At 40.4% G+C, this 18,068-nt stretch overlaps 1 protein-coding gene across 4 annotated transcripts in view; it reads left to right on the top strand.

Moving 5' to 3' along the window:
• The window catches only part of INKA2 (inka box actin regulator 2), a 133,223-nt gene that overhangs the window by 90,034 nt on the left and 25,121 nt on the right, over nucleotides 1–18,068 (top strand). The window contains exons 1-2 of one of the 4 annotated variants that reach the window (XM_056558272.1): nucleotides 323–657; nucleotides 1,356–1,439. The exons of 2 other annotated variants lie outside the window; for them this stretch is intronic. Coding sequence is in view for 1 of the 2 variants with exons in the window: in XM_056558271.1 (XP_056414246.1) it covers nucleotides 613–657 (45 nt within the window). In the remaining variant the exon portion in view is untranslated. Of the gene's footprint in view, nucleotides 1–322; nucleotides 658–1,355; nucleotides 1,440–18,068 lie in introns of those variants that run through there. One more of the 4 variants, XM_056558271.1, reaches the window with a different exon arrangement.

The raw sequence follows: 18,068 nt of genomic DNA, 5'->3' as shown, positions 1-18,068 counted from the left end.
TGGAGTTCAGCGCTGGTCATGCTGGGGTACGGGAGAGCCCGGTTTGCCCCTCCCCCAGCCGGATCCGGCACCCATAGTGTAAAAACGAGATGTGAATGCAGCCTAAGCTGAGTTACAATTGTAATCTGTTCAGCCTGTAAACTCTATGTAATGTTTGCTTGCTCAAGCACTAAAGCATATATAAGATGTATTGTTGCCTTCACACAGGAGGGTGAAGTGTGCTTCAGCAACCCCCTCTTGTGGGCTTCATGTCTCATCAGCTAGGCTTGTCTATTCATCAGGATGGATGAGCTGCCATTGGCTGTAGGGAGAAGCTGCTATTCCTGCACATTGCTCTGGGAAAATATTGCCTGCTTAGGAATCAGACTGTCAACTACTCTCAGCTACCACCCTCACAGGAGCAGCTAAAGTCCAGCAGAAGAACAAGCGAAGCTCCAAGGGTGCTGGGGGGGTTCAATGGACATTAATTTCATAGATCTTCTGGATCTTAAGTTTTCTATGAAGACAGAGAAGTGAGCTGAATCAGCCTGGATCTGACAATGTGTTACCAAGACTGACTGCTGAAATTCCTAAAAAGGGTAGGCACATGGACTCCAACAACTGATCCCATTCATGAGGACTATGGACCAGTACATTAGAAGGCTAAAGCAGGAGCTGGTAAGAAATCTACTATACACACAAGAATAACAACATACATTTTTTTAAATAAAATAAATATATATATATATATATATATATATATGTATATATATATACATATTAGCAGTAATTTGCTTTGTTATTCCACCATATCCTTATATTATATATCAGCAGTGTATTTCGAACAGTGCGCCTCCAGCTGTTGCAAAACTACAACTCCCAGCATGCCCGGACAGCCAACGGCTGGGAGTTGTAGTTTTGCAACAGCTGGAGACACACCGTTTGGAAAGCACTGTCTTACAATAAAGAATGTTTACTCAAAGAGTGCCTTTCCCAAATCTTTCACTTAGGTGTGTATGGGGGGTGTCTAGAATCCCTGGACCATGTTGGCTAAACAAGAAGTTGTTTATTTTGATGATTATTTACAATTATTATTTAGAAGGTTATTTACAAATAATGGCAAATATTGTTTGTGTTAAGAAATGTAAATATGTCTCAAAAGGACGAAGTATATGAAATATGTAGCTATGTAGCTTACATAACTATGTGCTGGGACCATAATATTTCCTAAAGAAAGTGCCTACAATATCACTATATCTACTTACTATTGGCATATTGATAATTTAATAGTACCATATAGACATCTGATAGCACTGCTATGTAGTTATACCCTCATCACATACAGACCTCTAATCTACCTAATTCTCCTCGTGCAGAACACTTCCGAACGCACTATACTTTCTTCTCTAACGCGTCTGACAGATCTGTCTGGACATGTCAGTCATTGGGTATGGGAATAGGTAAGATCCAGCAGTTTTATATGCTTTTTAGCAGCTTTCATGGTGGCTGTAAAATAAAAAAAAAAAGGTTCATTTTATAGTGTGAAGCTGGTTACATATCTCTTTAAAGTCAGAGAAGACAGGCATTATGGGGGGTATTTATCAAAGGTTATGTGTTTTTTTCCCCGTAACTTTGGCGCAACACTTTGGCGCAGTGTCTTTTTGCGCCAAAGTTTGGCGCATTCTCTCCACTGTCATTTTTTAAACTTTCTCAAAATGACACGGTCCTGTGTGTGATTTTTACTTTGGTCAGAAATTCATCATTTGCGCCAATCAATCTTTGGGGCAATGTTGCGCCTTTAGGGGTGCTTTTTGGCGTAATTCAACACCAAGAAATTTTGCACATGGAAAACACACATAGCAATGTCAGAAAATGTCAAAATACATAAAAAAATACGTTTGTGAAAGCAGCGACAGCACCGGGGCTGCGCAATACTATCCTGCGACATAGTTGTCTCTGAGGGACCTTCACCCTCTGTTGAGCCAGCATTGGACATGACCACAAAAAAAGAAAACTACTCAAGTTAAAAATAAAATCCATTTCATATGGTGGCTATAAACCCCACAAAAGGAAATACCTAACGTCGCTTGCTGATATACTGCAGGAGGGACTCCGAAATGGCTGCTCTACAGGGTAAAATACGCGTCCCCTGTGGCGGTAAGTTCTGTGTAAAAGGCGCTGTGAACAGCTGATTTCAACATTTGAGCCAAAATTACTAACAACTTGCACCAAATGATAAATTTGGTGCATGTCCACGAAACCCAAAGTGAAAAAAAAGGGTTAAAAGAAACTTTCAACAAGCAAAATTGATAAATACCCCCCTATGTGTGTCCTATTGACTATGGGGGAATTTATGAATGGTTTAACCTTATTTGTTGCACCAGATTTTTGCAACTTTTTCATTTAGAAGGTTTTTCTGAAAAAGCGTACCAAGTTGGGAAGGAACTTGTGACTTTTAAGTTTATTGCATCTTTTGGCAACTCTTCGCTAAGTGAGGTGCAAGCCTACACCAGCATTGATTTGGCTAAGGCTGGGTTCACATATGTCCGGCATAGGTAAATTCAGCCTAGATCTCGACGCAACTGATGCCACAAGTTGTCATCAGTTGTATGGCATCCGTCGTCCATTGTTTCTGTAAATCGGAGAGGGTAACCAACAAGCTGCGTTCCCCTGTCCGGTGCTCTCCATTATGTCCAACCATCCGGCGTCAAAATTGAGACACTGGATGATTGTGAACTGTCCCATTCAAATGAATGGGATCAGTTCTAGCATCAGTTTCCCTCCGATGCACGCCAGAGGAAAACTATTCCGGACGCCGGATATATGTGAACCTACTCCACTCTTGATGAATTCCCCTCTATGAGTGTATATACACCTTTATACAGGAACAGACTCTAGAAATATATGAAGAGATGTGACCTCGGTTACCTAAGCAAACAGACAGACAACAAAGCAAAGCTTGTGGGAAAGGGAGAGGAGTCTAAAGATAGGCGCTTTCTTTCTAGCATACACCTGTCCTGGTTTGGGCTGAATGATGCCGCTCTGTTCCAATGACAAAGCTGAGTACACATTGACAGAACATTCCATGGCTTTTGTGATGGAACACAACAACTGCTGCAGCAGAGCATTCTTATACTACGTTCACATCTACACCAGACAGTGCATGGCTAGAATAGCTTTGTTTTATCCATTCTCTTTTATGTGAATTTATAACAGATATGCACTAAGGGTCTATTCACACGTACAGGATCCTACCCAGATTTGATGCGCAGGATTTGTAACTGCTGATTAGAAGCTGTGCTCAGTCATTTAGTTTACATTGAAATCTACAGCAGAAAATCCTGCGCATCAAATCTGTGTGAATAGACCATAAAGGAGTCTACAGTAATGCAAAGAAGCAGTCTTTTGTTCTAGTAAAAAAAAAAAAATCCCTACAAGGTAAAAGTTGGGGTGATCCCATCTTAGGACACTTTTCATGATATCTGTATCAAGGGAAAATCTGTCTCTTCACTTGCCTTGAGACTCAGAGTCAATGCCTAACTTGTAGGGGGGCACATCAATTAAACAGTTAAGCCAGTTTTATGTTAAAGAAATTGAGCAGATTTTATTAAATGTGGAGAAAGTTCAGAGAAATGAGTGACCTCCCATTAATAGGACAGAGCTCTTCCTGCACCCTCCGGCCCTCTTCTGAGTGATGGCCCAAGATGTATCTCAGCATATACATCTATACAGCCTATGTTATCATGGGTCAGTAATCTTATATAACATGGTAGCATACTGATTTGATGTCAGGGGTAAGTCAAGCTTTATTGATACTCAAGATTGGCTTTTTAGAATGTGCTATGGACCTATCATTCTATGTTCCCTGAACCTTATGGACCCACCGATCTATTTAGTTGGGGCTTTTTAAAATGTGCTTTGGACCCACCAACCCATGGTCCCTGAACCATGTGGACCCACTGACCCATGGTCCATGAGCCATGTGGACCCACCCATTAAGTTTCCCGTGTGTCCATTATTTACCACCAATTCCTATTTTACTGATCAATAGTACATATTCTCCTCATTTTACTCTACCTCATCCTCTCCGCACATTTGCAGTGTTTTCAGTGTTAGGCTGGCCACTGTACTGTATATTCTTAGTCTATAGGCACCTGCAGTTTGGGCTCTATTACAATTCCCATTCCTAGGCTGTTTAAGATGTTTTGATTGGTTTAATAATCCTCATTCACCGGCCACACACTGACATGTGTAATAGGTTATGTGTAGCCAGTGAATGAGAGAAATAAAAGGCTGTGCAAATGATCCAGCAATCTTTGATACAGCCTTGGCTGCCCATTACCAAGCTGTATAATAGGTTAGGAGTGAGTATTGGGCATCAGTCGGATTGTGTTATACAGCCCTATCTATCCCTGCACCATAACTCTTTTCAATACTGTACATTTATTCTTTTGTGTAACTGGTACTGTTTCCTCATGTCCTTAAATGGACACTGTTGTTTCAAGCAACTTCCCTCCTTATGATAGCCGACATGATTCCTAACATATATGTAAATCAATTAATTTACTGAAAATGACTCCTTATTCCAGAAGAACAAGTCTTAAAGGGGTATTCCAGGCCAAAACTTTTTTTTATATATATATCAACTGGCTCCGAAAGTTAAACAGATTTGTAAATTACTTCTATTAAAAAATCTTAATCCTTCCAATAGTTATTAGCTTCTGAAGTAGAGTTGTTGTTTTCTGTCTAACTGCTCTCTGATGACTCACGTCCCGGGAGCTGTGCAGTTCCTATGGGGATATTCTCCCATCATGCACAGCTCCCGGGACGTGACATCATCATTGAGCAGTTAGACAGAAAACTTCAGAAGCTAATAACTATTGGAAGGATTAAGATTTTTTAATAGAAGTAATTTACAAATCTGTTTAACTTTCCGGAGCCAGTTGATATATAGAAAAAAAGGTTTTGCCTGGAATACCCTTTAAGTCTTGTGCTATAATTGACCAGGGAAGTAAGAGAAAGGAAATGCTTGTGTGTGTACTACTGGCAAACAGCCCAGTTCTGTGCAATGAGAGCAAAATCACCCTGTTACCTCTCTAAAGGGTTAATGTAACAAAACAATGCATTTTTTTTTTTTACTTTTAAAATGACAGATATAATTTAAGAACTTACAGCTCAAATGGAACAATCCAGTTAAGTGTACAAAGAATCTAAATCTTTTAATTTATTTTCCTTTTTCAGTCCATGATTTTTGCCATATCTAAAGGAATACTGTTGTGGAAAATAACTTATCCCCCATCCTTCCATTCCTCAATGGTGGCCAAGGTGGACATCAGTTTTCCCTATACTTCAAACCAACCAAGGTGGATGTTGGTACAAAAGCTATTGATACTATGATGGCCTCTATATTCACTTCTTGAGAAGCTGCAGTTCTGGTGGCAATGATATTTTTTTGTTAACTATGATTCTGAGATACATTTAACCCCTTAAGGACTCAGCCCATTTTGGCCTTAAGGACTCAGACAATTTAATTTTTACGTTTTCATTTTTTCCTCCTCGCCTTCTAAAAATCATAACTCTTTTATATTTTCATCCACAGACTAGTATGAGGGCTTGTTTTTTGCGCGACCAGTTGTCCTTTGTAATGACATCACTCATTATATCATAAAATGTATGGCGCAACCAAAAAACACTATTTTTGTGGGGAAATTAAAACGAAAAACGCAATTTTGCTAATTTTGGAAGGTTTCGTTTTCACGCCGTACAATTTATGGTAAAAATGACATGTGTTCTTTATTCTGAGGGTCAATAGGATTAAAATGATACCCATTATTATATACTTTTATATTATTGTTGCGCTTAAAAAAAAATCACAAACTTTTAAACCAAATTAGTACGTTTATAATCCCTTTATTTTGATGACCTCTAACTTTTTTATTTTTCCGTATAAGTGGCGGTATGGGGGCTCATTTTTTGCGCCATGATCTGTACTTTTTTTTGATACCACATTTGCATATAAAAAACTTTTAATACATTTTTTATATATTTTTTTTTAATAAAATGTATTAAAAAAGTAGGAATTTTGGACTTTTTTTTTTTTACGCTTTTTTTACGCTTTTTGGGGGTAAAATAGGAAAAAACGGACGTTTTACTTTTTTATTGGGGGAGGGGATTTTTCACTTTTTTTTTACTTTTACATTTTTTTACATTTTTTTTTACACTTGAATAGTCCCCATAGGGGACTATTCATAGCAATACCATGATTGCTAATACTGATCTGTTCTATGTATAGGACATAAAACAGATCAGTATTATCGGTCATCTCCTGCTCTGGTCTGCTCGATCACAGACCAGAGCAGGAGACGCCGGGAGCCGCACGGAGGAAGGAGAGGGGACCTCCGTGCGGCGTTATGAATGATCGGATCCCCGCAGCAGCGCTGCGGGCGATCCGATCGTTCATTTAAATGGCGAACTGCCGCAGATGCCGGGATCTGTATTGATCCCGGCACCTGAGGGGTTAATGGCGGACGCCCGCGAGATCGCGGGCGTCGGCCATTGCCGGCGGGTCCCTGGCTGCGATCAGAAGCCGGGATCAGCCGCGCATGACACGGGCATCGCTCCGCTGCCCGCGGTTATGCTTAGGACGTAAATGTACGTCCTGGTGCGTTAAGTACCACCTCACCAGGACGTACATTTACGTCCTGCGTCCTTAAGGGGTTAAAGGGGTACTCCGGGGGGAAACTTTTTTTTTTTTTTTTTTTTAAATCAACTGGTGCCAGAAAGTTAAACAGATTTGTAAATGACTTCTATTGAAAAATCTTAATCCTTCCAGTACTTATTAGCTGCTATAATACTACAGAGAAAATTCTTTTCTTTTTGGAAACAGAGGTCTCAGCTGACATCACGAGCACAGTGCTCTCTGCTGACATCATGACCACAGTGCTCTCTGCTGACATCTCTGTCCATTTTATGAACTGTCCAGAGCAGCATATGTTTGCTATGGGGATTTTCTCCTACTCTGGACAGTTCTTAAAATGGACAGAGAAGTCAGCAGAGAGCACTGTGCTCGTGATTCAGCAGAGAGCTATGTGTTCCAAAAAGAAAAGAATTTCCTCTGTAGTATTCAGCAGCTAATAAGTACGGGAAGGATTAAGATTATTTAATAGAAGTAATTTACAAATCTGTTTAACTTTCTGGCACCAGTTGATTTAAAAAAAAAAAAAGTTTTCCACCATAGTACCCCTTTAAGCTACAGTTTTAAGAGCCAGTTGGTAATCTCAATGCCAAATAGTAACAATGTTCTTCTGATGCACATACAGTGCCAGTTATATACAGTGCCAGTTATACCGTGCACATCCAAACTCTGTTTTTTTGGATTGCCAGTATGCCACCAGCTTTAGATTTATAGAACATCAGATTTTATTCATGATTTGAACAGCCATCTTCCTGTTTCATGTTATTGCAGTTGATTTTAATTGTAATTGACAGCCTCAGAAACACATGTACTGGGTGTACCATGAATCATAGGTTGGGGATACCCTAATGTTTTCAGGTGTTGTTAAGAAATGTGATATATTTTGGCAGGCTGAGCTTAAAAGGTACCTGTCACGACAAATCGGCAGAGGCATGTGTAAACTGGTCAGGTATTCTCATAGCCCGAGAATTGGCCCGATATGACACGATCAAGAGTCAAAATACCGAAAGTCCCAAGCAAAGTCTATAGGACTTCCGACATTTCAACTTCTGATCACGTCATGTCTGGCCAAGTCTCAGGCTATGAGAATGCCCGGTCAGTTCATACATTTCCTGTCACTGGATGGTCGTGACTGGTACCTTTAAAAGGAAATGTGTTTGTTAAAGTGTCCCCATCATTAAATTAAACTTTTGATATGTTTCAGATACATGTCAAATGTTTTGATCGGTCAGGGTCTGAGTGTTTGGACCCCCCACCGATCTCTAAAATCAGCAGGGAGAAGCGCGCGGTTATGTGCTTCACTCTTCGACTCACTGCCTTTTTTGTTTAGACATACAATGAAGTCTCTCTTCTGCAATGAGTCACAGAGGGAGTGAAGTACACAGCCATATGCTTCTCCTAGCCATATCTAGAGATCAGCTGGTTTCTGAACAATCAGACCCTGACTGATTAAAACTTTTGACATGTCATGTGTTTTTGTTTTGTTTATATTTTAAATTACAGAAATGGTTTATATTAGGGTATATTTACATGAGAACTGGAAATAATGTGAGATAAAGTAGTAATGATAGGTTGTCCAACTTTCTTACACCCAAGCCACTATACGGAGGGAAGTAATGTTTTGACTGCTTACCATCTCATGGTAAAGATAGACCATTAACATCTGTTTTGCGGACTTGCATGCTACTTCTTGTGAACATCTGTTGCTGTCTCATCTCTCATTTATTTTGTGGGCCATGAAGTTTAGGGTCCTTTAACAAGCACCTTAACAATGTGATCCATTTCTAGAATACAGTGCTTTGATGTTCTGCTTCTCCACCTGCATACGTTTTAAAATCCCCTGCAGTCACTTTTGCCTCTATGTGGTAGGATGATCATGTATGCAGATCCCATGTATGCAGATCGGAAAAAAAGTTGAAACAGAATTTTTGGGCTCTGTTCACACCTGTGTCATCAATTCCATTAGCTTATAGCTGTAGGAACATTATAATAACTTATTTTTACATGGTATTGTAAGAGAGACAAACCTGAATAGTATTGCAGTATTTAATACATTATATTGAATATAACAGATGTCATTTCTATAGCAACAAGATGAAGCTGTGACAACGCCGTATATAGTAGCTAGACAACCTCCTGTATACATCCAAGCTTCACCCTTTCTGGTACCATAGCACTAGGCTGATGAACACATTGTGACATGCCCTGCAGAGTCTCGGCACTGAAGCCATGCACTAGATTTGCATAGACTCTGAAGGGCTTAATTAACCACCTCCGACTCTGACAATTTACATAAATAGATCTTATCTAATGGGGAGGGGTCACATGGAGCCTGGCATTGGTGCCAAAAACCAGCAGTCACTCTTCTGTCTCTTTTTTCAGATGGATTAAATACAACCAAAACGATCGTGACATGTTGAGCTTTTTATAGAATTGTTTTTAATTTTTTGTTACAAAATCTCTAACAAATCAATTTAGATGTTTCATTTTTTTCAATTTATTCAACAATTCAATTAAGACCAGAACTATGTGTAAATATTATGATATCTGTTATATATTTAGTGTCAGACTGTCCCGTCAGAGGGCTCAGTCACCGACCAAGGTAATGGCCACCTCGGGGCCCAGAGGTAGAAAAAAAAGACCTGCCTAAAGATCCAGGGCCAATGCTCTGTACACAGAGACAGTTGGGATCTACAGTGGAACACAGTCCTGCCACTTGCTATCATAGGCTGCAGGCTGCTTTAGGCCTGTGGCCTACAAAAAGTTAGGCTTAACTACAAATAGAGGCATAAACAGGGAGTTTAACTGCAGATAAGGGCACAGTATTAGTTAACCTGTAAAACACATCCTGTGTGCCGCATATTCGATATGTTAATAATGCACAAGACGTTATTTCAGCAAAATCGTGAGAGCCGAGATTTCTTCATGAAACTCTGGTATCTGCATGATCTTTGTGGACGAGTGCTGAACCGATCTCTACATGTTAACTACAGATGGGGACTCAAAGGGAGGAGCCTAACTACAGATAGGGGCACAAAGAGGGGGCTTAACTAGAGATGGGGCAGAAAGAGGGTCCTAATTACAGATGTGGGCACAAAGAGGGGGCCTAACTACAGATGGGGCACAAAGAGGGGTCCTAACTAGCGATGGGGCAGAAAGAGGATCCTAACAACAGATGTGGGCACAAAGTGGGGGCCTAAATACTAACTACAGATAGGGGCACAAAAATGTGACTTAACTACAGATAAGGGCACAGAGAAGGGACTTAACTCTATCCACAGATAGGGCCATAAAAAAAGGCCCTATTACTACACTTGTTCACAGAACACCTGGCACTGCTCCCAGGAACTGAATGCAATGTGTACTGTGGTCACTAGGTTGTGCGCTTTCACATTAACCGGACACAGTGGTGCTCACGCTAGCAAAGTTCCATAAGACATATATCCAAAGGAGGCAGAAAGAAGAAGCGGTTCACTCACCAGTCCGTTGCTGTGCTCTTTATTGAATAGAGAAGTTACTTTGGCAATATACAGTCAGATGGAACGGCAGGGCAAGAGGAGTTGTGGAGCCCAGCCCGAAGCGACGGCGCCGTTTCACGCCCCCTGGGCGTTTCTTCAGGCCCGGAATTGCGGGCCTGAAGAAACGCCCAGGGGGCGTGAAACGGCGCCGTCGCTTCGGGCGGGGCTCCGCAACTCCACTTGCCCTGCCGTTCCATCTGACTGTATATTGCCAATGTAACTATTCTATTCAATAAATAGCACAGCAACGGACTGGTGAGTGAACCGCTTCTTCTTTCTGCCTACTTTGGATATAAAGGCCCTATTACTGTTTGGGAGGACATTGTAAGTTGATATAGAGGAGGGGATGGTTCTGGAAAAATAAGGTGCCTAAGATGTTTGTCTGGCAGATACTGCAATGATGATTCCCGCCCGGAAGAAGTCTTCATGAAGGTCTGACTCAGATTAGAGAAGATGTTACCTGTGAGTCACTGGATGTAGTTGTACTGTAATCCCGGTCTACAGAGCCTATATACAGCTAGAATATATTACTATATGGTCGCTGCATCAGGAGAATTGGTCTTTGTATAGGGGTATTTATTTAGTAACAGTAAGCTGGTAATGGTCATGATTTGACTATATTTGGTAACACTGTGGCATTATTATATGTACTATGTATATTGGTAATATTAGTTTCATTATACAGGGATTTGGCCATTAACAGTATGGTAGCAATATATATGGCGATAATATTGGTCTCTTGTATGCTTGTATTATTTAGTAATTGTATGTTAGAAATATTCAATATTGTACGTAGAAAATTGTCTTACACATATGTTGTCTGTGAGATATATATTTATTTTCTTTTTGTGTGTGTGTGGGTGCAAAATTATGCCTAATCTCTTATACACTGTATAACACTGTATATAGATATATTATACAGTACAGTAATAAAAATCTGTTCCATTTTTTTGCTAATGCCATAAAGACATTTCAGCTTCTATTAATATAAATGTAAAAATTGGACCTAGGTTTGAAAGGCATTTCCAGACGATGATAATTGTTTCACCCAAATTAAACAGGGTACAATTCAAATCTAAATCCAGTCATAAGAAAACTTGTTGCCATAGAGGAATCCTTGAACAATATCTATTCCTGAGGGAACATTACTCCCATTCTTTCAACAATGACTAAGATAAGGATTATTATGCCTGCCCCGAGTTTGGAATCTTTACTGTAAATGTGACTGATCTTACTGCTATTGCATGCTGAGAAATTTCAGAGCAAGTTCAAAAGACGTTGATGCTGAAAAGCCATGGCACCCCCATTGCCCGCTGGCCATTAAGAAGACCAACCATGGTGCACGAGTGTCTGTTCAAGCTTGTTTGTTCAACTTTTTGTAATTCAGTTTTTTGGGATTAAACTTTACAAAGAACATCCTCAGATAACTACCACTTGTAATCTTCAGTAGAAAACACCTTATATATGTGGCCAGATCTAATATTTAGTTCCTCATTATTGGCTCATCAAGACATGTGACTGGACTAAATAATTGTGTGCCCCTAGGCAATATCATGTGGCTGTACCTGCAACAGGGGATAGCCAAAGGCTTTTGCACCATTACTTTACCCCCTATGTGGGAATTTGTAAGGAAACACAGTCATTCCCTCATACCCCCAGGCTCTACTTTGATTTGTTTTTGTGCATAAACACTGCGCATTTTATGTACCCTTAGGGTACGTTCACATGCACGGATTTACAGCGTATTTTACGCTGCAAATCCACTGGTGAAGACCCGCTCTATGCTGGCTTTACATGTGCCTGCTCGTAGTGGCAATACGCCGCTACCAGCAGACACACTGCGATGTGCGAGTCGCAGTGTACTCGCACATCGCGGGAGCTCTCTGCCTCGCTCAGAGCAGGGAGAGCGGCCACGATGTGCGAGTAAGCAGTGCATATCGCTCCGCTGTGTCTGCTCGTAGCGGCGTATTGCTGCTATCAGCAGGCACATATAAAGCCAGCATATAGCGGGGCCTTCACCAGCGGATCCGCAGCTAAATACGCTGCGAAAATCCGCGCATGTGAAAGTACCCTAAAAGCTTGTTCACAAGACCGGTCTGTTGCAGATTTTCGTCAGCAGAAAATCTGCATTGGAGAGCTCACGATGTTTCAAACTTACAGTGGAAAACATGATACTATCGCACAATATAATCCGCCAGTGTAAACAAGCCCTTAAATACGTTTACTCGTGTGTATTTTGCTGCCGATTTTCTGTTGACTATTTTCCTACCTACTGACTTAATAGGTAAGAAAATCAGCAGCAAAATACGTACCTTTGACCATATGTATAGGCCAGGTTCACACCAAGAAATCTCTGCCAGAACTCCTGAGGGCAGCAATAGGATTGCACAGAAAGCACTGCCATCTATGGGGATTTCTGAGCAGATCTGGCGAAAGGATGTTCATGTATACCCATTCTTTCAGAAGATCCACTTAAAAATGCATTGCTGTCTGTGGGGACGGCAATGCAGTCCGCATGGTCCTGGAGATTCTGTGGTGTGAACCCAGCCTTAGAGTACATGCACACATACAGGATCTGCTGCACATTTTAAGCTGTGTACAATCATTGAGTTGCACTGATATCTGCAGCAGCTCCTCTACTTTTAAGTGTAACCTTAGAAAGCAAATAAGCTGAGACCACATGGTGAGTTGAGGCTTTTCTGCTAAATCTTGATAGATAGGGAGTCAACGGAAATGGATGTTATGCCAGAATGGCTCCCTTCCTATATCCCCCACCTCCTTCTATTCCTTAGGACTTAAATAACTCCCACACTCCATGCTTCCTAAGACATTTTATTTCTTTGCTTACACAGACACTGGCTACCTGGTAACTTGCTTATCCACCTTTATGTATATTGCCTTTTTCTTATAAAAGATGGCTGGACAATTGAACAATTCATCATCTTTTACCTATTGTAAGTTCTAGGGCCCATATCCTGTTATTTGAAGTATTAATTTGTTGGTACTTTGTAAAGTCTGATGTCGTATATACATGTTCCGTCTATATTGTAGACTACTGTGGAATACATTGGCAACCCTATTGGCAACAAGTTACTATTATTTTGCGGCATAATACGATTTTGAATTCCTGCTTATGTGTCAATTGACCTACTTCAGCTTCTGGCTATTATATTTCAGTTTACATGACAGTAAAAGCTTTTGACTGTTAAATATTGGGCTGTGTCCTTTTCAGGGCAAACAAAAATATCTATAGAACACAACAGCAAATACTGAAAAGTGATACTTACAAGGTGACATGCAACAGGGATCAGTTTCTAAAATCTTGCCACTAGGCGCGTACCCACCCATCGCATACTTTTATATCCACCCATCACATACTATTATGTTACCTTTCCTTATAAAGTTTTGCTGTGAACTGCTTTAAGCGGAATACTGTACCTTATGTTGCATTCTATTTATCAGTGGTATATTCATAAAAGTCAACCATCTTGCCTATATGTAGCTAGCAACGTACAGAGTGGACTACTTATCATCATGTCTAATGTTCTCATGTCTGCACATATCTGTGGATAAGATATTTTACAATGGGAAAGGATGTGGCCACAAAGCACCCAAAACAGCAGGAAAACACATGCATGCCAGCACCAGCAGGGTGGGAAAATGTCAACAAAATTCATACCTAGCCCAACACTGTTCCTTTCAAGACCGTGTCTACTATTACTGCGTTTTCATTCTTTTTATCCTTGCCTCTAAAAGCCATAAGGATTTTATTTTTCCATTTACAGAGCGATATGAGGGCTTGTTTTTTTGTGGGACTAGATGAACCTAAAAAACCTGAAAAAAAAACTAAATAAAAAAAGGTTAATTTCACAATAATTTCCATATATATATATATATATATATATATATGTATATATATATATATATATATATATATATATATATATATATATGTATATATATATATATATATATATATATATTTATGGAAGTTATTGTGAAATTAACCTTTTTTTATTTTGCATATTAGTGGGGGTTTTGTTTTTATGACAATAGAATGAAAAAATTTACAGTCTGAAATGAAATAGTGATGTAGGGTCCGTCCCAAATGAGGTGACCTTATCGTGGTGGGATGGTACACGCTATTTTGCCAAATGGTAAGCTAAAAACCTCTTTTTTTCACCATAGCAGTATTGCAAAGTAAAACATGTCATATTTCACATATAGCTTAGCACTAGCAGAGTTCTGCTGTTATCCTCTTGTTTGTATTTGTAGTTCAGCAGTTACACCTGTATACTTATTTCATACAATAGTTGTGTATTAGGATGTACTGACCAATTTTTGCTTATTATATATACATATAGATAGATAGAGAAACAAATTTCCAAGGAGAGCTGCACTCCATAGATACAATGCACGGGTGCCAGCTGTGACACGGTCCTGGCCACGGACTCCAATGGCTATGGGGGCTATGTGTAGCTTGGAGGTGCAGGGTGAATAAGGTTTAGCTGTGCAGTGATGAAAGGGTATAGCATTAACCCTTAACTGTCGTGACGCCAGGGTGCGGGTTCCTCTGCATATATATATCCTACCGCCACCCATCCCAGGAACGATAGAGAGGGATAAAGGATTGTCCACAACCAGAATTGTAGTAACTGGAAATAACTTTACTGCAGATTTTATGCAGGATGCAATCAGCAAACAGTCTATACAGAGGACCGGATTTAAGGCTCCTCACAGGTTGGTTGGGACTTTGTAGGGAATAAGCTTTGAGGCTTGCTTTACGCTGTTCCACTGAATTTAGGGGTTTGATTTCGGTTCAGTAGTCACCTAGAATTAGCTGAATTGGAGTTAGGTAGACTCACGGTTGTCAAGAAGTTGAAGAGATAGTCTTCAGGCCTAATTAATCTTGTAGATTTGTACAGAGCTCCGCTCGCTGTCATATCCCGGGGAAAGAGAGCGATGATTGGACACAACACCCTTATATCTGAAGGGGCAGGCTTAAAGCTTATTGGTTCCCCAAACTTGTCAGTCCTATCACAAAGGATTGTGGTACATCACATGACTAAATCACATGACCTGAAAGGTCCTTAACTTTAGCATAACACATTTACTATAAATCACATGACCTAAGGTCCTGTAAGTAACCTTTATATTATTAAATATTCTAAATATATACAATAAATTACAGATTTATGAGGCGACTGAGGGTTATCCCACTAAGAGAATCCTAACAGAACGGAGGAACTCTGACTATGGGGACTTACAACACAAGGTACAGGACCATGTCCAGTACCGGGACACCACATATACAATCCACAAATAGTGACAACTCCAATATAGTGAAGAAAGTGATGGTTTTTATTCACACAACGTGATGCAACATTTCGGCTTGCTCACCAAGCCAGTTTCAAGCCTCGAAGATGGCTTGGTGAGCAAGCCAAAATGTCACATCATGTTGTGTAAATAAAAAACATCACTTTCTTCACTATATTGGAGTTGTCAATTTGTGGATTAGATAGATAGATAGGTAGTTATGAAGCAGTAGGCAGCAGTACACTCTGGGGGGTGGAGTTCCACTGAAGTTACTAAAGTGCAGGTGCAAGCAAAGAGAAAAAGGAATCAGGTCCACATAATCTCCATTGTATACAAAACAATCCAGCACTCTCTATTAGTGAAAAAAAATGTGAATAGGTTTTATTCCATGATAATGTGAACAGTAGCAACGTTTCTGCTTGAAAAAGACTCTGGAGAGAGTCGAAACGTTGCTGCTGTTCACATTATGATGGGTTAAAACCATTTCACATTTTTTGCACTGCTAGAGTGCTGCATTAATATTATGCATTATTATTATAAATCTAAGATATATATCCCAACCAGGGTGCCTCCAGCTGTTGCGGAACTACAACTCCCAGCATATATTGATGATAGATTTGCTTTAATTAACCCCTATACCAGTGTTTTCCAAACAGTGTGTCTCCAGCTGTTGCAAAACTACAACTCACAGCATGCCTGGACAGCCGAAGGCTGTCCAGGCATGCTGGGAGTTGTAGTTTTGCAACAGCTGAAGACACACTGTTTGGAAAACACTGCCCTATATGTCTGTGAGATAGTGAGTTAGATCAAAAAATAACATTAATTCCACTGTATCTAGCCTTTTGCTGTTGCAGCACATTTCTATTGCAATGAATGGATGTAAACTAACAGCCTATAGACAGTCGAATACATTTCATTGCAGGTGTGTTTGGGAACAATGGTTTGTGTCTGTCATCTGCAGCTGGCCTTTCCCATGTCCTTCCTCTCCTCTTACAGCTTCTGGTGTACACATCTGCTATAGTCATAACAGTTCCCACACACACAGAAAAAAATGAGCAAGAAGACAAGGCACATCATGTCTAGCCAGTCCTGAGATCAGCGACGTATGGACAAAAATAAAGACTATTGACCAAAGGTGTATACACTGGGTTGTACTAGTAAAGATAACAGTATTTATAAATATTACTGTTATTAATAGTTTTCAGTAAAAGGCTCCATGCACACTACTGAACTAGAGTTTATCCAGGCGGAGATTCCGAGGGTGGCCGTCAGTGTGGATACGTGGATATTGCAGGCCCCCATAGCCGGTGTAATGAAGTAAACTGTGTCCCTGTAGTGGAATGTGACCCTCCACACAGAGACACTTTTCTGCTTTACATACAGCTTTCTCTCACTCCCTAACCCCTAACCCTAGTCCTAAATTCTAATCCTAACCCCTAGTCCCTAATCCTAACCCCTAATCCTAACCTTTACCTCGAATCCTAACCCTTACCCCTAATCTTAACCCTTACCCTTAATCCTAACCCCTCATCCTAACCCCTCATCCCAATCCCTAATCCTAACCCTTAATCCTAACCCTAATCCTAACCCCTCATGCTAACCCCTAATCCTAACCATAATCCTAACCCCTAATCCTAACCTAACCCTAGCCCTTACCAATAATTTTTATCCTAACTCTAATTCTAAACCCTAATACCCTAATCCTAATCCCTTTTAGTTTAGGGTTAGGATTAGGGGTTAGGACTAGGGATTAGGGTTAGGATTAGGGATTGGGATGAGGGGTTATGATTAGGGTTAGGACTAGGGGTTAGGATTAGGGTTAGGATCCCAATCCCTAATCCTAACCCCTAGTCCTAACCCTAATACTAACCCCTCATCCTAACCCCTAATCCTAACTCCTAATCCTAACCCCTCATTTTAACCCTAATCCTAACCCTTACCAATAATTTTTATCCTAACTCTAATTCTAAACCCTAATCCTAACCCCTAACAGCGATCAGCTCTGAGCTCAGGAGCTCTAGTCACATTCGGCTACGGGTCACAGTTTTCTCATATCACTGGCAACGCCTTTAGCTGTGTATTCCGCCAAAAGAATGAACATGTTCATTCTTTTGGTGGATAACTTTTATTGGCAGAAAGCTTTGTGCACACAGTCCAGCGGAATCCCATTGGCAGCAATGGGACGCTGCTGCACCAGAATTTCCAAGCAGAATTTTTCAGCTCATAAAATAGATAGTGTGCATTGGGCCCTGTAGACGAAAAATGTTTCCCATGCTATTGCCAGCAAACATTTAAAAGGAATATTTTTTTATAATGAAATTGATTATCTTTTTGGACCTGGGTGCCTACGTTCTAAATGTCCCTGGGACCATAGGACTCTTATTGCATATTCACCCTGTATGGTAGAAATGTATTATGCAGGAAGACCCCCCATATAGTAGGTAGCTAGTAGATAGACAGGTTGGCAGACCCCAATATGGTAGTACCTAGCAGGTTGATGGCATAGTAAGTATAAAGTAGGTAGGATCCCATATATTTGGCAAGTAGGTAGACCAACCATT

Source organism: Hyla sarda, chromosome 2, assembly GCF_029499605.1.
Source record: "Hyla sarda isolate aHylSar1 chromosome 2, aHylSar1.hap1, whole genome shotgun sequence".
In the NCBI taxonomy this organism is placed as follows: domain Eukaryota; kingdom Metazoa; phylum Chordata; class Amphibia; order Anura; family Hylidae; genus Hyla; species Hyla sarda.
The sequence above is the reverse complement of the archived record's forward strand: the minus strand, read 5'-3'. Positions and strand labels throughout refer to the sequence as shown.